This window comes from Macrotis lagotis, chromosome 1 (genome assembly GCF_037893015.1).
Source record: "Macrotis lagotis isolate mMagLag1 chromosome 1, bilby.v1.9.chrom.fasta, whole genome shotgun sequence".
NCBI classification, from domain to species: Eukaryota; Metazoa; Chordata; class Mammalia; order Peramelemorphia; family Peramelidae; genus Macrotis; species Macrotis lagotis.
In genome coordinates, this window is record NC_133658.1 from 856,073,243 (window position 1) to 856,099,054 (window position 25,812).

Sequence of the window (25,812 nt, forward strand, 5' to 3'; positions counted from 1 at the left end):
AGAGTCCAGTCTATGCTGTTAAAAATATAAACAACTATGCTACATTTTCACACATCAATATAGGCCTATCTTTAGCTACTATATTCAGTCACAGAAATTTTTTCTTTATATAACTATTCTATTATTTCATGATAAACTTGTATCATAATTTTTGTTATGTTATTTTATTGTGAAAAAAGTTATGTTTGAAAAATTGAATTGCATATTTCTATTGGGCTAGAACCAATTACAATATTGTACATATAACTATAATTTTGAATAGTAAGAATCTGAATAATGTGATTGCTTCAGAGTCTTCACATGGAATTTATTATTCATAGTAATCAAGACCAAACTGGAGTGAGACTAGACCTTTAGAGAAATCACTTCTACAGCTGTGAAAAGGATAGACTGGAGAGGGGAGAGACCTGAGGCAGGAGGACAATTAAGAGACCATTACAGTTGACTGAACAAGAAGCAATGAAAGCCTGAACTAGGGTAGTAGCCATAGAAGAGGGGAGGGAGGGAAGTGAGAGATATTTTGGAGGTAAAAATGACAAAATTTGGCACCTGGAGCAACTTGATGTGATAAGCAAAAAAGCTAATACCATCTTGAACTGCAATTAAGAGGCAGCCTAGTTTTCATATACAAGGACATATCTGGAGTACTATGCTTAATTCTGGATGTTAAACTTTAAAAAAGACATAGAGGAGAGCAATTAGGATGGTAAAAAGCTTGATTCCATGCTATATAAACACTGGTAGAAAGAACTGAGGATATTTAGTCTAGAGAAGACAAAGAAGCAGGGAATGGGGGTTGATAGTTACTGTCAAATATCTGAAAGACTGCCATATGTAAGACAATAGATTTGCTTTATTTGGTCCAGAACCAGCAACAATGGGAGAAAGTTGGAAAGAAGGCAGGAAAAACTTCCTATCCAAAAGTGAAATGAGTTGGATGATCACTTCCATGAGTATTCATAGTGGGATCTATTTCAGATATGAATTAAACTGGATGTCTATGGATATCGCTTCTAACTCTGCAATTCTATGATTCTGAGTCATAGGAGCACAGAATTGGATAGAATCACAGATGTAGAGATGAAAAGGGCCTCAGAGATCAACTAGTCTAGCTCATAAATATAATGAAGCCCATAGAAGTTTTAAGTAACTTGCCCAATATAAGCATCAGAGATGAGATTTGAATCTAGGTTTCTGACTCGAAAGCCAAGATTCTTTCCACTAAATTACACTTTCTCAGATGGGTAGGAATAGAATCATAATACAGAGTGTCATGAAAATCCAAGAAGTATATCCAGAAGGAATTAAGTCAATAGATTGGATTAGGAAATCATTGTTGACCAAGGAGAGGAAATTTTCATTTAAGTGGTGTGAAGAAAAATCTGATAGCAAAAGGCTAAGGGGAGATAGCTTTTTCTAGACTTTTGGTTGTGAAAGAGATAGATAGTGGACAAAAGCTCAGGGTTTGGTAAGGTCAAGAGTATGTTTTATTAAAAAAATAGATCTTTACTGATATCTTTTGTTCTTGCATTACGCTGTATTTCCTGCTGTATTCCCCCTCCTTCTTAGAAAGCCCTTTCTTAAATCATTTTTTTAGGGTTTTTTTTTTTTTTTTGCAAGGCAAACAGGGTTAGGTGGCATGCCCAGGATCACACAGCTAGGTAATTACTAAGTGTCTGAGGCCAGATTTGAACTCAGGTACTCCTGACTCTAGGGCCAGTGCTCTATCCACTGTGCCACCTAGCTGCCCCAGTAAATAATTTTTTTAAAAAAAGTCAAGAAAAAATACATTCAAAATAACTGGCAGTACATTCAAGTGTTTCATACTTTTGGGAGGTATCTACTAATTTTTCTTCCTTGGAACCTAGCTTTATAACATGTAAATATTAATTTTTGATTGGTGGCTGCTGTTCTTTTCATTTAGATTGTTATGGTCATCATGTATACTGTTTTCTTGTCTTGGCTTATTTCACTTCGTAATAGTTCATGTATGCTTTTCCATGCTTCTCTTTATTTATCATGTTTCTCATTCTTATAGCAAAATAATATTTCATTATATTCATGTATCACACTGTGCTTAGCCATTACCCAATTGGTAGACATCTATTTTATTTCCTGTTCTTTACTTCTATAGTGCTGCTAAAAATATTTTGGTGTACATATATAAAGCCTTCCTTTTTGTCATTGACATCTTTGGGGTATATGCCAGCAGTGGAATCTTTGAGTCAAAAGATAGCAACATTTTAGCTATTATATTTGCAAAATTCTAAAATGTTTCCCATAATAGCTGTATTTGTTTTTTGGGGGTTTTGGTTGTTTTAGGTTTTTGCAAGGCAATGGGGGTTAAGTGGCTTGCCCAAGGCCACACAGCTAGGTAATTATTAAGTGTCTGAGGCCAGATTTGAACTCAGGTGCTCCTGACTCTAGGGCCAGTGCTCTATCCACTGCACCACCTAGCCACTCTGGTATAATGGCTGTATTTGTACACAATTCCACCTATGCATCATCAGTGTGCTCTTCTCCCCACAACTTCTTTAATAGTCACTATTCTCACACTGTCATGTTTTGTCATTATTGCCAATATGCCAACATCTCAAAGTATGATATGAAACCTCGTAAAATTTGCAATTCCTCTTTTGAGAATTATTTGTTTGGATCCTTTGATAGAAGTGAAAATATTTTAATGATGGAGTAAACAGGGAATGATAATAGGCAGTGGAAAAAGTATCAATGGAGAAGGAAAGGTTAAAAATAAGAGAGAGATGGAATTATTGATGGGGAACCTCAGAGGAGATTAAAAGGAATGGGATTAAGGGCACAAGTAGAGTAGTACTGGCATAGAGAAGAGTCATCTTACCCTTTTCTTTTTTCTTTTTCTTTTTTTGATTAAGTAAAAGAGGTCATTTTTTGCCTCATTTCTTTCTTATGCAGGCTTATGGCTAATGGGCAGTGGCTCAGACAAACTTAGATCTGTTAAAAAGGCCAAGGTTGGAGCAGCTAGGTGGTGTAGTGGATAAAGCACCAGTCCTGGAGTCAGGAGTTCAGATCCTATCTCAGACACTTAATAAATGCCTAGCTATGTGACCTTGGACAAGTAATTTAATCCATTGCCTTAAATAATTTTTTTTAAAAAAAGGCCAAGGTCTCCCACTGCATTCAAGGTCATATCCAGTCATTTTGATCCCTATCTTGATACTAGACCAAATTGGCTTCCAGGAGAAAATGAGCCTGATGACTTAGCACAACATGTCCTCATTCAAATACAATTCACATGCTTGTCAAGACATCACCTCCTTGAATTCACGATCTTCTTTGAAAAGGAAGGGCAAAAAACAAAGAAGAGAATGGGGGACGAAGTTGATGAGATTTGAAGTCTGGAACTGTACAGGAAAGGGAGGATCTCAACTTCTATTAAGGGAGAGATGGAGAGGCTAGTAGAGACAACTTGAGGAGAGATTTGGTACAAATCCTATGGTGAATGTGAAAGACAATCAGGAAAGGATAAAATGGAATGCAGTTTTGAGGCCCCAGATTGGCTGACATAAATTTGTAGCGGACCTGTCCCTTTTCCAACAGCAATCTGTGTAAGGCTGGATTTTCTTAATATACTTAACTGAAAACAACATATTACAACAAATGAAATTCAAGAGCAGAGGAGAATGCTGCCTTTCATTAAGCCTGACAAAAAGATTTGTAAAAATATGTAATACAATGTAATTTTTCTCACTAAATTATTTTTGTTTTAGGAAATATAGTCATTTTCATAAATATTTAAATTCATATGTAATGTTTACTATTATTTAAAAATCAACATTTTAAAATGTTATCTATTTTATTAACAGATATTATTACTCATATAAATTAAAGTTCTTTGGGATCCTCAATAATTATTAATATTAGGGTACTGAGACTAAAAAAATTTGAGAACCTTTGTTCTCAAACTAGGGGAAAGAATTCTGGATCTCTGGTCAGTGGATCTGATTTTGACAAAATCCTGATTTTGACACTTATTATTTGAGTGCTTATGAAATACCTCAATGTCAGAAAAAGAAATTAGAAGTTGATGTTGTGGACAAAAGGAAGCCACTGTAGGCCCTTAACAAGATACAAAATGTATTAGAAAGGTTTTGAGGCAAAAGTACATAGATGGATTGAGGGTGAGCTTCAGGGGTCCCTTTTAGAGCTAAGAATCTGACAATATTTAGCAGTCATCTAAGGTCACTGCTGGAGCCAGTGGTAGAACTTACACTAAAATCTGTATGTTATGACTCTTCCTTCTTCTCCATCAACCATTCCAAGATCACCTTGGCTCTCAGCACAAAGATGTAGATATAATGTTTGTCAGTCAGCTAGTTAGAACTGTGATGACTTTAATCTACTTTGTCTTCAATTTTCAACTTTGATGACTTATACAAGCTTCAGCTGCTACATAAGGGCTGACTCCTTTTGTTACCCAAAAATATATTGAGGGGAAAAAAACCCCAAACTATCATCTTGAGGCAGTTTCCTAGACTGCTCTGAGCTAAGGGAGTTAAGTTTAATGCTCATGGCTTACACTGTTCTAAAAAAACAATAGTCCAGGTTCTCATTGCTCTAAGGTAATTTACATGTATTTTTATTTAATAGAGGAAGTAGAGCTACTTACAAGCAATATTTTCCAAACCAAACCATACCAAGCATACCTGTTCCGCTATTCCATCTCAATGATATGTGTGTATTCCTTTCAATGATGCATATTCAAACCCACCCATTCCTGGTCATCCTGCACAAATCTTGTCTTTGTCTTCCCAGAGATGGCAAATCAGTCGTTTGGTTAGCACATGTTTTCTTGTCTAAATAATGAAAACTCTCAGGATTTTATTGAGGGTTACTCTTGTTTACAATCTCAGAAGCTCAGTGAATGGAAATTCAGCAGTTGAGGAGAGATTCAGAGAAGTCTCATTTTTTAAGTACATAAGTTTTTTTTAAACAAATAATGGTTCTTGTTAATAAATGATATTGCAGGTTTTTGGCCCATAATGAGACATAGTTCATTAATGGTTTGAGATTGGCCCTCAGAGGGGTGGCTAGGTGGCGCAGTGGATAGAGCACCTGGAGTCAGGAGTACCTGAGTTCAAATCTGACCTCAGACACTTAATAATTACCTAGCTGTGTGGCCTTGGGCAAGCCACTTAACCCCATTTGCCTTGCAAAAACCTTAAAAAGAGAGAGAGAGAGAGAGAGAGAGAGAGAGAGATTGGCCCTCAGACAAGATCTGATCCTCAGTCTAATTTCACCAAGCTCTTAAAGCAAGTACCAAAATATTATATGTTAACTTCACTTTATAGAAAAAAGATGCTTATTTAATGTCTATTTTATAGTCAAGGAAACTAGATATCTATAAGAATGATCTCTATATGTTTGCATAAGAGTAAGAAACAAATAACAGGTATCTAGAAGTAAATACTAACAGGATCCAATATCAGATTTTTGCTAATAATAATAAGTATCATTTGGCTTGAAGAAGAAAGGGGATAGAGTCCCTTTCAAATATCTGAAAGAATATTATGCAGTATTATGTGGAAGAGAGCTTGCCCTTATAGCTCTAGGAGATAAGAACTCCACAAATAGAAGTCCTAAATTTCTATTTCGGTCCAATAAAAGGAAGAACTTCCTAATAATTATATTTTTCCACAAATGGACTAGTTAACCTAGTCAAGGTAGTGTGATCTCCCTGTTAGTGTAAAGATTAGCAAAAGTGAATGACTATGGTCATGGATGTTGCAGAAGGAATTCCTACACTAGGTAGGGAATGCTTTAAGAGTCTTCTAAGATTTCTTTGAATGTTGAGATTCTAGAATACTATACTCTGACTGAAAATTCCTAGGAATGAAGCCCCAGAATTTATAAAATGAACTTGACATACTTTATCATTTCAAAAGTTCTATGATAAACTAGTTTATTAAAAAACAAGGGATACCAACAGTTTCTTATTTATTAAAAGAAGTAATACACATAGCCTCTTAACTCTTTTCAATATATTGAATGAACAATTATAAATTTACATAAATATGAGTGTAACATATACTGACAGTCTAACATAGTGGAAAGAGTCTGGATTTGGAGTTAGGGTCTGGGTTCTGCTCACTACCAAAACTCAGTCTCATAATTTCCACCTTACAGAATTAACAGAGTCTTAAGTTTTAACATATTAGCACCAACTGAAACTGTTCATTTATGTCCCAGGGCACTAGAGAGGGAAAAAATAGGAAGAATATCTTTGAATCAAAGGAGCTCCCTACCTTCCTGAAAGTCTTGTATGGATCCATGCCTTCTACAGCAGCTACCTGAATCTCAATCAAAATATTTTAGATAGCAATTACCTCTTCAGGTTAATCCTCAAACTTCCTAACTGCTTCCTTTAAGTTGTATACTGAAAGAAGTCTCATTACTATTCTAATCTTGGTTTTCCTTTGTGCCTCTTGAACATTTGTAATACCTCTTTTTTTTTAAAGTTTTTGCAAGGCAGTGGGGTTAAGTGACTTGCCCAAGGTCACAAAGCTAGGTAATTATTAAGTGTCTGAGGCCACATTTGAACTCAAGTCCTCCTGACTCCAGGGCTGGTGCTCATCCACTGTGCCACCTAGCTGCCCCTATATAATCCATCCTTCCCTAGAGGAAAATGTATGGTAAGAAACATCTTCCCACATCATTCTCTTTGTCCAAGTTCAAAGCCCAGCTTCTAGCCAATTCACCAACAGAGTACAGGTTGACAGCATACTGGCTGTCAATGGCATCCTAACTTTAGTATAGAAATCCTAACTGTCCAACTTGGCAATTCACAGCATTTGAGTCATCTTGATGCTTACTGACTTCCTAGATCACAGCTATGGGTGTGTGTCTATATGTGTGTGTATTTGAATACCCATATTTTGTGTTCCTCTATAATTTCATTGATATGGAGTACTCTGGTAAGAAAACTCAGGTTTGTTGATCAGTACAGCTAGGGGGCACAGATGATAGAATGCATGGCTTGGAGTCAAGAAGACCTGCTTTCAAATCTGGCCTGTGTGACCCTAGGAAAATCATTTAGCTCTTTGCCTCAGTTTACTCATCTGTAAAGTGAACTGAAGAAGGAAATGGGAAACCACCTTGGTATTTTGCCAAGAAAATCTCATATGGTACAATGAAGAGTCAGATATGACTGAAACAATTGAAGCACCACCACCACCACCACCACAACAGATCAGCAACTTACTCCTAGAGAGTTGCCTGAGGTCATACAGCTAATATATGGCAAAAAGGGGATGTGACCTCAAATTGTCTTAATTCTGAGGCTGGCTCTCTATTTATTACACCATTCTTTTTGTCTTGTAATCTTAGAAAATCTGCTTCCTCCCTGTCCCAGGTACTGACCTGGCAGATACTATCCTTCCAGCATCACCAATGCCCTAAAATTGATCCCAGACTTAGAGCAAGATGGTCACCAATAACACCTAACTAAACCATCTGAGAGTGGTTACCTCCACCCCATAAAAAGAAGAAAACAAAGAGCCAAACCAGCCTGCGGCAGGAGTGAAAAAGCATAGTGGGGCACTTCTTTAACTTCTTACAGTTGCATTTGGCTTCTCCTTGACATTCCTTGGCTTTGAAGTCCTGGCAGATCCAGGGCTTGAAACTGTCCACGAGGCCTCTCCACTCTGTAAGCACTTCTCTCAGTGTTTGCAGTTGGAAACAGATTTGTAGAAAGCACACAAAAGTTAGCAAGTCCAATCAAGTTGCATGATGTTGTATAGCATCTGTATGCGTGTATGTGCATGAACATACACCAACTTAAACAACTTAAGCAATCCCCAATGGCAACTATTACTGAAAGATTAACCTCTCTTTACTTTGCAAGTTCAATAGGTCTTTCTAAATGAAGTCTGCATGGTACAGAGAATGAGTAAGGTGAATAACAGAAAAGAACAGAGGGAAACTCTTTTGGTTTATCAGTTTCCCAACCAGAATCTTGTCTACACTCACTGCAGAGTTTCATTGGCCTTGGCAAGGATAACTGAGAGGATGTGTTCTTTATTAGCTTTTCTCTACCTGGCTGGTTCAGCTACCTGCTGCCAATTGGGCTGATGCCAAGACAGAAACTCTTCTTCTTCAGATTCATGCTCAGTCAATATATAGCAGGAGCTGCATACAAACTTGGATTCTGTCCAAAGACAGTTAACACTTCCAATTCTCTATCACCATGATAAATTCCTCCCTATGTACCTACCCAGGCTTCTTCTTCTTTTTTTCTTTTAAGGTTTTTGCAAGGCAAATGGGGTTAGGTAGCTTGCCCAAGGCCACACAGCTAGGTAATTATCAAGTGTCTGAGACCAGATTTGAACCCAGGTACTCCTGACTTCAGGGTCAGTGCTTTATCCATTGCACCACCTAGCTGCCCCCCCCCCCCCCCCCGGCTTCTTGAATGTGACAACTTTGTGCACTAGAAGTGGATTTCATGTCCTCTGTTCTCAGGTTATGCTGAGAAGCCTGATGATTGTTATTGTAGGTAGTAGTAATGAAGGTATGTATGCTGGGAGGGTGGAGGGAGGGAGTTGAAAGATGAGGAAAGAGAGAAGAGAATTCTATGGAGGAACCAAAACAATGAGCTTTAGGATAAGAAAACAACTTCAAAAGATGTTTGCTGCTCAAAGCTATAAGGAATGGGAAACCTCAGGCCAGGGACAACAGGATATATGATCAATTCCAGGAAGGGTAAGATTGTCTTTGAGGAAGTTGGCTGAAGGGGAGGGTAGACTTTAGCCTGCATGGGGAGGAGCCCGCATGGGGAGGAGCCCAATAAAATTTTTTTTAAAAAGTACTAGTTAACATTTATATGGTGCTTTAAAGGTTGCAAAGCACTTTATAAGCATCACATTTTGTCCTCACAAAAAAACCCAAAGGGGTAGGTGCTATTATTATCCTCATTTTCCTGATGAGGAAAGTGAGGCAGGCAGAGGTTAAGAGACTTTTCCCAGGAGCCTGGAAAGATTAGCATGAACTAATGCTGAGTGAAGTGAGCAGAACCAGGAGAACATTGTACATATTAGCAGCAATATTGTGAGATGATCAACTTGGTGTATGATGGATACAGTTTCTCTCAGCAGTTTAGTGATCAAGGACAATCCTAAGAAACCTGTTATTGAAAATGCCATCCACATCCAGAGAAAAAACTATGGTGTCTGAATGCAGAGTAAAATATATCATTTTCACTTTTTAAAACTTGTTTTATATTTTTTCTTTTTCTCATGTCTTTTTTCCTTTAGTTCTAATTCTTCTCTTATAACATGATTAATATAGAAATATGTTAAATATGATTGTACTTGTATGACCTATATAAGATTACTTGTTGTTATGCAGAGGAGGGAAGAAAAGAAGAGAAGAAGAAAAATGTGGAACTCAAAAACTTACAAAAATGATTGCATATGATTGCAAATGATTTGCATATGATTGAAAAAATAAAATAACATAACATTAAAAAAAAGAGACTTTCTCAGGGTCACAAAACTGAATGATAAATATCTTAAGACACAATTAAACTTAGATTTTTCTGATCCCAGGTCTTGTGATTCTATCCACTGTGCCTCTAGCTGCTTAAGGATACAATTGTGTTCTGGTAAAATGTCAAAACAAAGCTTTCCCCCAGCCAGTCAAAACAGACAGACAAACCAATATCTTAACAATACGAAAAAAAAAAGAAAGAATGGGTCCAACCTGGAGAGTATGTCACTGTGAGAGGCCAACTTCACTCAAAAAACACTAAACACTGGAATTCCTAATTTGTAGCTACCACAGCTTTCCTGTCAGTTCTGTTCCTATTGACCGGTCTGTCCAATTCTATCTCCACAGACAACCAAATTGACTTCTTTCTGGTCAGGTACAAAACAACCCCATGGAATCTCCTCTTTGGAAGGGCTCTCTGAGGTCATCATGGTTCTGTCCATCGAGGGCAGATCTGGTTAGCTCCTAGGTAGCAGGAATTCTCCTTGAAATACTGCCAAGCAGCCCTCTTAGTTTGGCTTTCAGGTTTCTAGTGGGGGGGGGCTCCCTACTCCCAAGGGAGCTCACTCAATTTTTGACTATTCTAACTGTAGTCATTCCAAATTAGGTCAATGTAACTTTTTCTCCAAGTGAAAGGATTTATATGTATTGTGTAAAGATTGCGGGAAACTTGTGCCTTTCTTTTTGTTTGTATTTGTATTCCTAGCATTAAGCAATGTCTGGCACCTCATATATACTTGTTGGCTTGTAACTGGGTAATGTGGGGATTGGGAAGAAATAAAGACAAACTTTTTGGCAACTTCCAAATATTACAGACCCAAGAGGAAAATTCTATCTTGAGAACAGTCTTTTACAGTTCCCATCTTCTGGTCACCCATTCTTTCTCACACCCAGTTTCCACATGTTGCTAACTCCAGGAATGCCTGCCACTGAAGCCTTTGCCACATTTTTCTTCTGGGACTTGTGAGGGCAGAGCTAAAGAAGACAGGAATGACAGGAGAGTCAAGAAACAAAGGAGTTTGGAAATTGGGAGAATGGGCTGAGACTAGATTTTTCTGGGCCATGGATATATCTCACAAAGTCAGAACCAGTGCATAAGAAGCAAAAGATTCTTAATCCCAATTAAGTTATCCCTCTTCAAAGTAAGTGTTTTTTTAAAAGCAATATAAAAATGTTTGGAGAGTATACATAGCTTCTTAACTTTGTTTTTTCTCTTTGGCTAAAAGCCAGACCCCCTCTGAAGGTTGCCTGTATGTACTATAGTATTATCTGGGGTTATGGTTCAGGAATATTAAGAGTACAGGCTGAGAGCATCACAGAGAAATAGCTTAAAACTATGTTATGCACTTTTATCATTGAAAAGATCTGTGCCTCCACGGAACAAGAATAATTATTGTTACCACTCAGTAAGCATTTATTAAGCACTTTTTATCTGCTAGGCATTGTTCAAAGAGCTAGACATATAAAAAGAGACAAAAGACAGTCCCTGTCCTCAAGGAGCTTACAGTCTAACATAGCTATAGAGAGGACAAGAAATGATGAAAAGAGGTAAGGCACCACAATTAAGAAGAATTGGGGAAATTTCCTGTACCAGGTGAGATTTTCATTGAGATTTAAAGGAAGTTGGGGAAGACATGTAGGAAGGCAGAGTTGAAGAGAGAGAGTGGCCCAGAGGCCAGTGTCATTGGATTTCAGAGGAAATGGCATGGATTAAGGTGATCCTGCTTTAGCCAGGAACAATGTTCCTATGGATTTTGATGAAAAATATGAAACAAGCCAGGTCAGCTGTTCTTACTTAGGTCAACATGCCACCTCTCCTTTAGGAAGTTGGAGAGATGGAAAAGATGCCATTCCACTCAAATGTGATTTCTCTAAGGCTTTTTAAAATAAGAGTGACCTCTTTATTTTGTGAGCTACTACAGTATTTACTCAGTATTCACAAGACATGAGAGAGGAAAGAAATCCCACAAATAAGAGACAAAAGGAAGAAGGAAGGAAAGTGAGAGCAAGAGAAAAAGACAGAGAGAAAAAGACTGAAAGAAAAAGAAAATAAAGAAAGGAAGAAATGGAGAAAGAAAGAAGGCAGGCAGGAAGGAAATAAATAAAACCTAGAGAGTATATAACAGAGAGTGAAGGAGAAACTACAATTAAATGCTATCATCAGGGCTCAGTCAACTTTGCTAGTCTTACTGAGATATCTCTCAGTAAATAGGTAGAGTATACAGAAAGTATAACATATGGAATGTTTCTAAGCATGCTTCTAAATAGCCCTATCACAACATGGGCACAGTGCACATAGAAGCTGCTTAAGCTTTCGGAATGCATGTTTATGGCATGTTTATTAACCTCTCAAACCCTAGAGAGGGGAAGCTAGTTGGCACAGTGGATAGAACACTGATCCTGGAGTTAGGAGGATCTGAGTTCAGATCTGACCTCAGACACAGTAATTGCCTAGCTGTGTGACCTTGAGCAAGTTATTTAACACCATTGCCTTAAATAATTTTTTTTTAAAGGACAGCTTATAGGAAACAGATAATCAAGAAAAGATAGTGAAAGGAAAAGAGGTGACCCAGCCCAGGGTAAAAATAAATAAATAAATATTGGAAATAAATTCATTTGGTTTGACATGGGATATATCCAAATTCAATTCAATTTGACAAACATTTATTTAGCACTTAATTCTGCAAAAACCCTTGTGCCTGGCCTTGGGGACACCATGACAAATGTGAAGCAATCACACAAAGAAGCACCCACATTTCTGAGTTGGATGACTATGTTCATTTAGTTCACAATCTTGCTGTGGTAGGGGTAAGGGCACAGTGGTCAGGGAATAAGGAATCTCTCAATTGAAACTACTCTTTCCATATCTTCCAATTGTCAAATTCATTCTTTTCTCAGTCCTAATTCTTCTCAGTCTACAGGACATTCAATACTATTGACTACCCTCTCCTGTATCTTCGAGGTACTTCTCTGTGTTTGCCTCTTACCTGTCTGAATGCTTTCCTCAGTTGCTTTTGCTGGTCTACTATCCATATCATATAAACCTCTGTATATTCCCCAAGGTTCTGTCTTAGGACCTCTCCTTCTCCTTCTATAACTTCATTGGCTTCCATAGATTTAATGATCATTTCTATGCAAATGACTCCCAGATAAAGCTTAAATTTGCTCTAAGATTTTAGGGACAGTATATTTCCAACTTCTTCCAGGTTTGTAACCTCATAATTATCTTGTTCTCTTCCCATCCCACATCAGTTGTCAAATCTTTTCACAACCTCCCCTTCTGACTATTCACAGAGCTACCTCCTAGTGTAGGTTTTTATCACTTCTTACCTAGATGACTGAAGCAGCCTCTCAAATGGTCTTCCTGCCTCAAGCCTCTCCCCATTCTATCCTTTACCTGATGCCAAAGCAGTTTTCTTTAAACAGAGATCCCATCATGTGACCCTGTTATTCAATCAACTCCAGTGGCTTCATAGTGTCTCTCTGATAGCATATAACCTTTATTCAGCTTTTAAAGCCCCTGGTCTCTATCTGCCTTTCCAGAACTCTTGTACATTTTTGAGTTGTTTTTTTTCTTTTGCAAGGCAAATGGTGTTAAGTGGCTTGCCCAAGGCCACACAGCTAGGTAATTATTAAGTGTCTGAGGCTGGATTTGAACTCAGGTACTCCTGACTCCAGGGCCGGTGCTCTATCCACTGTGCCACCTGGCTGCCCCTCTTGTACATTTTTTCCCCTTATGCACTCTGTAATTGAACCCAAACAGGCTTCCTCTGTTCCTTATGTACAACACTCCCATCTTTTTTAGATCCCTACTTACCTCTACCTCAGAGAGTCCCTCTCTTGCTTTCAAATGCTGCCCACGTACCATAATGTGTACAAAGCATTTCCTGAGAACTACTTCCTCAATTCCCTTCCCCATAACTGCTAGTACCCTCTGCCAAATGACCTGGCATTTCACTCCTTTGCAAACACTCATACTCATTAACTTTAAAATTAATGTTGTATATATATGTTGTGTGCATATATATGTGTATATATATATATATATATATGCTGTATATATTTTTAAATGTGCATGCTGTCTCTGCCATTAGAATGTAAGCTTGTTGCAAACAGGGCTTATTTCCCCCACTGCACTTGTGCTTAGGCCCACTCCTTAATTAATACTTGTCTTCTCCAGATTAAGCCTGCTATAGTCTTGGAAATGAATTGTCTCTTTGACTCCAAGTCCAATGCAGTATCCATTGTTCCATAACTATGAAGAGTTGGGGCTTAAACAACTGAGCATGAAGAGACTCTGGACACCTCTGGCTTCCGATTCAATCTCATTTCTACAATAAAATCTTGTATGATACCATGGAATAAAACAATCACTCCCAATCAGTAAGACACATCACTCCTGATTTTCTACTTCCAGATGGGCATTTTCTGTTTGATAAGACATGCCTGAAGGGCGGGGACTGCATCTTTTCTGTTCTATAAAATTCTGCAGAGAATCTCATACATTGTCCTTAATACATATCTGTAAATGTGGGGAAAGTATAATGTACTGTACTTTCAGATAAAAGTGTCAAGCAGTTTTGCTTAGTTCTATTTTTAAAAAGTCTTTTTGATCATAAGATTATAACTATAGAGCTGAAAGAGATCTAAAAAGCCCTAGTCCTACTTTCTCACTTTATAAAGAAACTGAGGCCCAGGGTAGTAAAGTGACTTACTCATGGTCACACAGAAAGTGAGATATAGAATCTGGGATTGTACACTTTATGAGACTGCCTCTCCCTCTCCCTTCAGCACTACAAGTGGCTCCCCAGCAAGAAATCTGTGAGACAGGAACAGTTTCAAGTTTTTTATCTTTCTGTGCCCATAATCTAAGTGTCTAGGGACTCATACGTGTACTGATGCAGGAATGTTCTGGTGAGTCGCCCTTCTCCAAGCCATCTCTCACTCAGCTGCCTCAGAAATCTTCCAAAATGGTAGAAATGATCATGCTACACCTTTTCTTCAATAAACTACACTAGTTTCTTTCAAGGTAAAATAGGAAATCCTGTTTGACTTTTAAAGATCTTCACAACCTGGCCCCCTCTCATCTTTTTTTTTTTTAGGTTTTTTTTTTTTGCAAGGCAAACGGGGTTAAGTGGCTTGCCCAAGGCCACACAGCTAGGTAATTATTAAGTGTCTGAGACCGGATTTGAACCCAGGTACTCCTGACTCCAGGGCTGGTGCTTTATCCACTACGTCACCTAGCCACCCCTCCCCCCATCTTTTCAATCATAGCTTATATCTCCATGTATTCTAAGATCTGGCAATACTGGACTTTTGTTCTTTCCACAGGAGTCCAACTCCAGTCATTGTCACTGACTGTCCCCTATATCTGGAATACTCTTGCTACTCACCTCTGATTCCTGGCTTCCTTCCAAATCTCAGCTAACATCCCACCTTCGCCAAGAGGCCTTTCCCACACACGTATCAGATTGGTTAAAATGATAGGAAAACTGGGACACATTATTGGTGGAGTTGTGAACTGATTCAACCATTTTTGGAGAACAATTTGGAACTATGCCTAAAGGACAATCAAACTGATCCAGCTATACCAGTACTAGGCCTGTATCCCAAAGAGATCTTAAAAAAGAACAAGGAGGGGCGGCTAGGTGGCACAGTGGATAGAGCATCAGCCCTGGAGTCAGGAGTACCTGAGTTCAAATCTGGTCTCAGACACTTAATAAGTACCTAGCTGTGTGGCCTTGGGCAAGCCACTTAACCCCATTTGCCTTGCAAAAACCTAAAAAAAAAAAAAAGAACAAGGAGCTACATATACAGTTATATTTATAGTAGCTTTTTTTTGTGGTGACAAAGAACTGGAAATTGAGGGGATGTCCATCAATTGGGGAATGGCCAAATTGCAATATAGAAATATAATAGAATACTATTGTGTTATAAGAAATGATGAGTAGGCAGATTTCAGAAAATCCTGGAAAGATATACATGAACTGATGCTGAGTGAAGTGAGCAGAACCAGGAGAACATTGAAACCAGTAGCAGCAACCCTGTGTGATGATCAACTATGACAGATATATAGTTGTTCCCAGCAATACAATGATCCAAGACAATTCCAAAAGAATCATGATGGAAAAAGCCATACACATTCTGAGAAAGAACTATGGAGTCTGAATAATATTTTCATCCCCCTCCCTTTTTTTTTGGTTTTTGTTGTTTTTTTTTCCTTTGTTCTGTTTCTTCTTTCACAACATGACTAATATGGAAATATGTTTACATGATTGCATATATATATGTATATATGCACACACACACACACACACACACACACACATATATATATATATGTATATATATATATATATATATGTATATATGTAAACTTTGCCAGATTGCTTGCCACCTGAGGAGGAGGGATGGGATGAAGGGAGAAAAAACTAAGAACTAAAAATCTTATAAAAATATTGAAAACTATCTTTATGTGTAACTGGAAAAAATACTACTTATCCCCCAGTTTCCCAAAAAAGTGTCCATGTACCCCATCCCCCACTTCCACCCTGAAGAATGTCTGACTTCTGAGATAGGTTACCTTATCTCTACCTATCTACCCTATCTCTACTTGCATGTACATAGTTGTTTGCATGTTGCCTCCCCCATTAGATTGTAAGCTCTTGAAGGCAGGTGCTGTTTTTGCCTTTCTTTGCCTATTTAACACAGTCTGGCCCACACACACTTTAATCAGATGCTTGCAGAATTTATTTCTAAAAGTTTGTCCCACCCACAAAGCAAGGTCTCAAACTCAGCTTTCCCAGTTTCTAGTCTAGGGTTCTTCTTGCCCCAAACACCACCAGATAACATTACCCTTGGAACTGATGCTGAGTGAAGTGAGTCTTTTCCCTTAAAATTAGCAATTTGGAATACTTTTTCATATAATTATTGATAATATATTTCTTTGCTTGAATACTATTTGTTCATATCTCTTGAACATAAATCCAATGGAAAATGGGCAAGTTTCTGGAATGTTTATGGCTTTTTCCATCATGAGTCTTTTGGAATTGTCTTGAATCATAGTATTGCTGGGAACAGTTAAATCTGTCATAGTTGCTCATCACACACAGGGTTGCTGTTACTGGGTTCAATGTTCTCTTGGTTCTGCTCACTTCACTCAGCATCAGTTCATGCAAGCCTTTCCAGGACTTTCTGAAATCTGCCTACTCATCATTTCTTACAGCACAATAGTATTCCAAGGTAGAGTTCACTGATTTCTAGTCTATTTATAGATGCTGCAAGGAAGCATCCCTCTGAACTAAGGCATTCACTTTAAAATGAGGAGTCAAATGTCAATTTAATTATGTGTATGTGAAACTGAGAAGGCAGCAAGGTAACTTCAGTGGATGTTGCTCTGGACCTGGAATCAGAAGACCAGAGTTCAAAACTGACATCACACACACATACTTGTATGACCCTGGACAAGTTCCTTAATCACTGTCTGCCTTAATCTGCCAGAGAAGGAAATAGCAAACCATTCTAGTATCTTTGCTAAAAACATCCAAAACACAGTCACGGAGAACTGAATATGACTGAAAAACAATTCCAATTCAATAATAGTAACTACAACATGTTGTGATAATATTTATCATATTTCTAATCCATCATTTATTTTGCTCTTCCCCAACTGATGGCTATATACTTTGTTATAAAGATATAAATGTCTAGTTATATCTAGGATCTTTTTGTTATTAGATCTACTCAATGGATAGAGTGCTTGGAATCAGGAAGATCTGAGTTTAAATCCAGCTTTAGACCCTTCCAATCTGTGACCCTGGACAAGTCACTTCAGTTCGGTTTTCTCAACTGTAATGATCAGGAGTGATCAGGATTGTTTAGAGGATCATATAGGTTGATAATTGTGAAGTGCTGAGTACCTCAAAAGTGCTATAATATGTAGCTATCATTATTATTATTATCATTGTTAGCTTCCTTGGCATTTTGCCCAGGAGTGGGAATGCTGAGTACATGTCTCTGAACAGCTGAACTCCCTCACAGTCCCATTCAGTAATGATCTACTGGGCCTATTCTCCCAATCCTTCCAACACTATTTCTTTTATCATCTTTATCAGTTTGATGGGTTTTTAAGTCATACCTCAGAGTTACTTTACTTTTCTTTTCCCTTAAAATTATTGATTTACATTACTTATTAGAGAAATACAAATTAAAGCTTCTGTGAGGTACCACCTCACACTTCTCAGACTGGCCAATATGATAAAAAAGTATAATGATCATTGTTGGAAGGGATGTGGGAAATCTGGGATACTAATACATTGTTGGTGGAGCTGTGAACTCATCCAACCTTTCTGGAGAGCAATTTGGAACTATGTCCAAAGGACAACAAAATGTGCACACCCTTTGATTCAGCAATACCACTATTGGGTCTGAACCCTGAAGAGATGATGTTTCCATCATTTGTAAATGATGTAAATGATGTAAATGATGTTACTGGGTTCAATGTTCTCTTGGTTCTGCTCACTTCACTCAGCATCGGTTCATGCGAGCCTTTCCAGGACTTTCTGAAATCTGCCTACTCATCATTTTTTTACAGCACAATAGTGTTCCAAGGTAGAGTTCATTGATTTCTAGTCTAGTCTAGTAACAGAGTAAAAACATCATTTGTACAAAAATATTCATAGCAGCCCTGTTTGTGGAGAATTGGAAATCAAGTAAATGTCCTTCAAATGGGGAATGGCTTAGCAAACTGTGGTATATGTATCTTATGGAACACTATTGTTCTATTAGAAACCAAGAGGGATGGGAATTCAGGGAAGCCTGGAGGGATTTGCATGAACCGATGCTAAGTGAGATGAGCAGAACCAGAAAAATACTGAACACCCTAACAGCAACATGGGGGTGATGATCAACCTTGACAGACTCGCTCATTCCATCAGTGCAACAAACAGGGTCAATTTGGGGCTGTCTGCTATGGAGAATACCATCTGTATCCAGAGAAACAACTGTGGAGTTTGAACAAAGCCCAAGGACTATTACATTTAATTTAGGGGAAAAAAACCCCTGATATCTTATTGTCTGATCTTGCTATCTCTTATACCTTATGTTTCTTCCTTAAGGATATGATTTCTCTTTCATCACATTCAATTTGGATCAATATATACCATGGAAACAATGTAAAAACTGACAAATTGCCTTCTGTGGGGGTTGGGGGGGAGGAAGATTAGAGGAAAAATTGTAAAACTCAAAATAAATAAATAAAATCTTTAAAAAATAAAATAAAATAAAATTAGTGATTTAGAATACTTTTTCATATAGTTATTGATAACATATTTCTTTGCTTGAATACTATTTGTTCATATCTTCTGAACATAAATCCAATGAAAATGGCTAAGTTTCTGGTCTCATTCTAGGTGCAAAAGTTTAAAAATTGTATGCAAGAGAGAAATACGTTATCTCTGATGTTTATCACTATTTCTCATTTAGTCACAGTTTAGACCACACTACTTTCCACTACCCTTTATTTTTTTTGGTAATGTCATGCTGCAAATATGCACATAGAACTTTTAAAAAATTTTTATATATTTATTTAAGGCAATGGGATTAAGTGACTTGCCCAAAGTCACATAGCTAGGCAATTATTCAGTGTCTGAGGTCGACTTTGAACTCAGGTCCTCCTGACTCCAGGGGCTAGTGTTCTATCCACTGTGCCACATAGCTGCCCCCACAGGGAACTTTTTGGTGTCACATGTATCAAGGTGCTTCTCTGAATCAGTTTTCCTATTTCCCCTGAAGTTCTTTCTCATCAAAGAGGGATAGACTCCTTTCCCAGGACCCTGTGGCCTCAAGGTCCTACAAGCTGGACTGCTGAGCTGCCCTGCTGCTTGTTGAGCAGACAGACCCAACAGAGCTGGTGTTTTGGAAAGTCAATGTCATACAACTGAACAGGTACAAAGGAGGTGCCTCTACCCATCAGGTGCTAAAATGAAAACCTGACCTTGTCTTCACAGGGCTCACATTCTATCAATTTAGGATGATAGCACATGTATGGAGAAACAAACCCATGATAATTTGAAGAGGGGAAAAAGTTCTAACTAGGGGAATAAGGCAAGGTTTTCTGTGGAAGGGAACACTCACACTTCACAGAAAGTTAAAGATTTTAAGAGATGAAGGTAAGGAATGCACTCTAGTCACACAGGGCAGCCTGGGCAAAGGTATAGAGTGGGGAGATGGATTCAGGTAACACAGTACAAGTGAAGAAGAATGATGTGATATCACAGTCTAGAAAATAGGTTGCAGTCAGACTGTGAAAGACTTTAAGTACCAGGCAGAAAATTTTCTACAAGCAAAAAATGCTAAAACTGAAGATGGAGAAGTCAAACAGATAATTATTAAGTGTCTGAGTCTCCATTTGAACTCAGGTTCTCCTGACTCCAGGGTCAGTGCTCTATCTACTGTTCCACCTAACTGCCCCTTATGTAGTTTGAAAGGCTTTCTTCTTTTCTCCAAATCAGCCATTGGTCTGAATCATCAGGATTATAATCTAATCGATATGATGAGACTCAATCAATACAGAGGAAGTATATAGTACTATGTATAGATCTCATTAAGTAGGTGCATCTGCAGAGGATAGGGACCCTAGCTCAATCCAGGACTATGGAACAGGTCAGATCCTTTTTTTGGAACAGGTCAGATCTAATCTCAGATCTGATCAGGTTTGGGTCAATTCTTTTGTCTCCTTTTGCCTTACATTCATATACTTGCACATAGGCACAACAGTTCACAGAAGGTTTCCCCATTCTTAAAAAAGCTTTCATTGACCCTTAAGTTAAGCCACCTACTCTAGCTAATGTTCTATTGCCCTCTTCTTTATGGTCAAATTTCTAAAAAAAAAGTTTACTCTCATTAATTCCATTTTCCCCCTTTCTTCTCATTTCTATGCTCTTGCAGTCTTGGTAACACTGTCATTTGAAAAACTGTAGTCTTCCAGGTTACTAAGTTCCTTTCTGCTTCTCATTTTTTCTTTTCTTTTTTACATATTCTATTATTGATGATCTCCTTAGCTGCCATCAGTTCAATTGTCATATTTATGCAAATGTAAAATTTATGCAAATCCTAACTCTATAAAGCCAATCTTAATCTCTTCCCTGAGTTATAGCCCTACATCATCAAATGCCAGCTGGATAGCTCCATGTGGAACTAGTATTGACAACACAAATTCAACATGTTCCAAATGGAATTTATCCCTCTTCTAAACTGTATCATGCCTGCAATACATTCTTTTTTCATCTGTGCCTCACAGAATCTTTCTCATTCCAAGAGCAGTTCAAGTATCACTTTCTACATACAATCTTTCCTGATCCATTCAAATCTTAGTTCCCTCCCTCTCAATCTATCTTGTATTTAACTACTTACATTTCTTCTCTTTACATTTCTTCTTTATATAACTTCATATGTACTTTATGTGTCTCTACTGTCTCCTCCATTAGAATGGAAGCTTCTTGCAAGCAGAAGCTGTTTCTCTTATTATATTTGTATCTACAATACTGGGTCTGGCACATAGAAAGAGCCTAATTAAATACTTATTAACTGATATTCCTCTTTTGTTGTTGTTGTTTGTTTGTTTATTTATTGAGGCAATCAAGATTTAGTGACTTGCCCAGGGTCATACAGCTAGTTAAGTGTCAAGTGTTTGTGGTTGAATTTGAACTCAAGTCCTGGGCCTGACTCCAGGGCCATTGCTCTAGCCACTGTGCACTTAGCTGGCCCCGGTCCCTATTTCTTTAAGATAAAGTAGATATTCCATAGCTTGGCGTTTAAACCCTATTCTCATAGTGTAGCTCCAACTTATCTCCTAGTACACTTTCACATGATTGCCCTTCACATATTTTATGATCCACCAAAGCAGCCTGCTTTGTAAAATCTGGCATTTTTTCCATCTTCCCTCTGTCTTTGAGCAGTTGATCCCACATGATTGGAGTACATTCTTTTCTCACTTTTGCTTCTAAGTGTCCTACAAGGCCAAACTCAAGTGCCACCTTCTACAAGAGCATCTGTTCATATCCCTCTAGCTACCACTGAGCTGCTCTTTTCAAAATATCTTGTATTTGCTTATCTGTGTACACTGAAACCCCAAAAGAAAACACAGATTGTCTTTTGCTTTGTCTTAATGCCCCTAGTGCGAAGCACAATGCCTCACACATAGAGGGTGGAACATAATAAATGCTTATTGAAGGATATTAGGATGCAAACCTGAGATGTTTGTATAGAGTTTGGACACATTATCTATTTCTCAAGTACTGACTTATACAGACTCATTTATTTTCTTAGTACTCCACAGAGTCTGGAAGAATATTCCTCTATTTTCTAATCAACTTGTGAAACGTTTTTAAAAATGGCATCTGTCTTTGATTGACATCTTGTTTATCCTAGCTGTGTTAAAATCATACTAACTTATCCAAACCAATAAACATTTATTAAGCACCATATTGCTCCAACAAGGCTAATTATCTGAAAGGGATAATATTGTCTTACCAAGAAAGAAAGAAGACAGAGTTGTTTAGTTCCCTTAGCTCAGTTTCTTCTTTCTCATCATCTGAAATCAGCCAATGTGCACAGAAATCCAAGCAATACAGAGTGATGAACAGGTAAAATATATTGGGCTTTGCATAGAGTGGACACTCAATAAATGTTTGTTGAATTAAACTGAAAGATGAAACCAAATGGAAGGCAAGCAAATTCAGGAAGGAAGAATAAGGACTGTTCATTCCCTTGAACTCCTTATTAATGTCAGTGTTTGGGGACCAACAGGAGGCTCAGAAGAACAGCCTGAACTCCTTTTTGTATAGCAGCTAATCAGGGATATTAACTACACAGCATGAAGTCAGAAGAGTTTAAAGTAGAGTGGGGCACATAAGGAGACTAACATAGGTTCTTCCTTCAGTTTCAGATAAAAATATGGCCAATAAGAGTGATTACCTCAATGTGCATCTCTCCATGCAGTTCCTCTTAAGTCGAGAGGTTATATGGGTTGGTATATCCACTTAGCTACATTTCACCTATAAGAGTAAAGTATAGGAATAGAAAGGCCCACTCTAGTCATGCATTCTTTGAGAGAAGAATCATAATATAGGAAGAGAATGAGCACAGCCTCCACTAGAACTGAAAACTAAGTTCCAAGTTGAGAAACTAGGCATTCTCCCTCCTCTTTCCCTTGCAAACTATCCTATTAGAAATTTGGCTCCCCTCCCAGCCATAGGGTCAACTCCCTCCCCCAAAGAGGCTGTTCAGCAGCTGCTGAACACATTCTTGCAACAGCTCTCAGGCAACTGGTAGGGGCTGCTGCCAACTGGGCAGATTCTGGTCAACAGATGGCAATTCACTCCCCTCCATATATCACTGGCATCCTCTGCCTAGGTCATAGCAAGTTAAAATTGCTACATGAGTTCATATCACATTGTAATTTGATATTCTATAAAACTGAGATGGCAGTACCATCTATGGCCAAATTATCCTCATTCTACCTACCTACAACTTTTTCTTCCACAACTAACATCAAACCCAAAAATCTCTTAGTTGATCATGCCAGTCTTTTCCTTTTAACTCAAAATATTAAATCTTACCTCCAAATCTTTGCTCATGTTATTCTTCCTATATGAACAAACCATTCTGGACACACCCTCCCAACCTACACAAATTTCAACATTTCAGTCAAATGCAAAATTTATGTCATATATCACTTGCACTGATGAAGTAAGTCTAGAAGGAGATAAGCTACAAATAAAGATAATTTTAATATGCAATATAGAATATACATTTGGATAAAGATAAAATACTATGTGAGGAAGGTTGTTATTGATGAAAGTAGTGATGGGGAGCAGAGCTTCATGTTGGAAGGTCTAATGAAGGAGATAGCATTTGAATGGGGCTTTAATTGACAGGTAAGAATGCATCAGGTGAAGAGTTAGAGGCATCAAAAGTATTTACTTAGTGTTAAGTAACATGTTATTAGTGAAAAATGAAAGTATTCAGTAGATAGCTTCACAAGGGCTGCAATTTTTAACTCTTGTTTGAGCCACACAAAAGTTTTGTTTTGGCTTTTTACATTCCTGATTGGGTACTCTGCTGCATAATTTATGTCCTCCAAAGCACAGATCTTAACATTATTGATGTAGAAAATACTGATAAATATCTATCAAATGCAACCAAATTTCTAAAAATGTACAAGAAGGACTCCAGAAAAAAAAGGGAACAAAATTACCTCTCATTTTGTGGATAAACAGGTTTATCTATGTGGCTTTTTAAAAAATTTACCTGTGGGGCAGCTAGGTGGTGCAATTGATTGAGCACCAGCCCTGGAGTAGCAGGATCTGAGTTAAAATCTTTTAAAATTTTTTTCATTTATTTAAGGCAATGGAGTAAAATTACTTGCCTAAGGTCACACAGCTAGGCAATTATTAAGTATGTGAGGTCACATTTGAACTCAGGTACTCCTGACTCCAGGGCTGGTGTTCTATTCACTGCTCCCCTAAGTTCAAATCAGACCTCGGACACTTGATACTTCCTAGCTGTGACACCTTGGGCAAGTCACTTAATCTCATTGCCTGGAAAAAAATTAAAAAAAAGTTTATCTTCTAGGTATTTCAATTTTCATGCTTCCCATCCAAATCCTAGGATAATTACTTTAATCATAATAATAAGATTAGTATTTAATGTTAGTGTTAATTAATGATAACAAAATTTAGCAATTAGAAGACTTCTATTAGCCTAATATGAGAGTTGAGGAACTAAACATATCTCGCATATAGAGATAGTGGTACTATACAGGTTTCTTCCATAGAATCATAGAACCCTGGAGCTGGCAGGGACCCTTGAAATCATCCAACACACCCTGGATTATTAATCAACTTTACAGCAGTCTGGATAAGATCTTCCTGCCTCCCAACCTTTTTGGTGTCAAGTTTGCCTCATAAGAAGGCCTATTTCAGTGTTAAAAAGTTTTCTTTATTACCAAGTTCTTCCTTGTTTTGGAAAACTGCCTTCCTTCAACTTTTTCCTACTCCTCCTAGGTCTGCCTTCTGTAGCCCCATAGAAACAAGCTTTTCTTCCACATGACAGCTTTTTTGAAAATATCTTAGTGTTTTTGAAAAACAGCTCATACCCCCCATCTTTTTTACTTTCTCCATTTTATTTTGTTTAACATTTTTTGTTATCAACTATTTATTAGGTGAAGTCACAGGAAAGACTCAGAAGGTACATTTACTGCACTAGAAAATAATCTCAGCTTAACTTGCATGTTAAAAATTCAAATTAACAACTGAAGATGGGAGGGAAAAAGGCAAAAGGATGATAGAAGGAAACACATGCACTTATCTGCATTTGTGTGTGCATGTGCATAAACACACACACACACACACACACACACACACACACACACACACACACACACAATCTTGTTTTATCCGGTTGAATTGAGTAACTACATTTTTTCCACATTTTGTCACGCTCTCCTAAGCCAGCACCAAGGGAGAGGGAGGACTGTTGAAACAAATGGCCTAGCTGCTGTTCTGATCATTGAAGGTCTTGGTTTGAAAATACTGTCTGTAGAAAGGTCTATCTGAGATCTGAAAGGCTGAGCCAATGTGTTTTGGGAGTATCTTCTGGTAGAAACGCAAGCACAAAAGATAGGATCACCTTTGTGTAGCAGACACAGAAAAAGACAAAAGGGGAAAAAAGATATCTGAAGAGACCCTCTGAAAGCAATGAATACAGTATCTTCTTCCTTTATATCCAGTTGCTCTCTACTTGGAGAACTGAGCAGAGCTTTTTCAGTAGTCTAGCAGTTAGAATTACAAAAGCCTTCCCTGCAAAGAAAGTTAAACAGTCAACCTTCTGACTAAGGGAGCCCAATATACATCATAACCTAGTCCTGTTTTAAGCTGAAAGAATTATTCGGCCCTGGTGCAAACAGGCTCCTATAGCACCACTACAGCCATCTGGCATGTGGTCATCAGAGAACTTTGGTTGGTAAAAGATTTAACAATCCTGAACTCTCAGGGGGATGGAGGTTTTTTGCCCCCAAGGCATAGTTCTTTCCTGAAAGAAATGGAGAGATGGTGTTTTATTGAACAAGAAAGAGGTAGTCAGAGTCCTGACAGCTTGGGGACTAATGGTGGCTCTAAGTTCTATTCTCACTTTTCACAACCCCCAGATTTTCTTGGGCACCTGCAGGAATGTGAAGCCTGGGACTCTGTGTTGTCCAGAAGGATATACCCAGCAGTCAACCATTTACAACAC

General features: G+C 38.0%; 1 protein-coding gene and 1 long non-coding RNA gene across 19 annotated transcripts in view; one reads left to right on the top strand and one right to left on the bottom strand.

Annotated features, from left to right (window-relative positions):
- Nucleotides 1-14,048, top strand: part of LOC141508823 (uncharacterized) — a 71,397-nt gene extending 57,349 nt beyond the window's left edge. For 5 of the 6 annotated variants that reach the window (XR_012474511.1, XR_012474506.1, XR_012474509.1 and 2 more), the window contains one exon: nt 13,700-14,048. This is a non-coding gene — a long non-coding RNA (uncharacterized LOC141508823). Of the gene's footprint in view, nt 1-10,436; nt 10,952-13,699 lie in introns of those variants that run through there. The other variant, XR_012474510.1, reaches the window with a different exon arrangement.
- Nucleotides 1-25,812, bottom strand: part of SCMH1 (Scm polycomb group protein homolog 1) — a 156,500-nt gene that overhangs the window by 41,276 nt on the left and 89,412 nt on the right. For 11 of the 13 annotated variants that reach the window (XM_074217760.1, XM_074217759.1, XM_074217758.1 and 8 more), the window contains one exon: nt 7,593-7,688. The exons of the other annotated variants lie outside the window; for them this stretch is intronic. In XM_074217760.1, the coding sequence (XP_074073861.1) occupies nt 7,593-7,688 (96 nt within the window). The remainder of the gene's footprint in view (nt 1-7,592; nt 7,689-25,812) is intronic. 13 annotated transcript variants of the gene reach the window in all.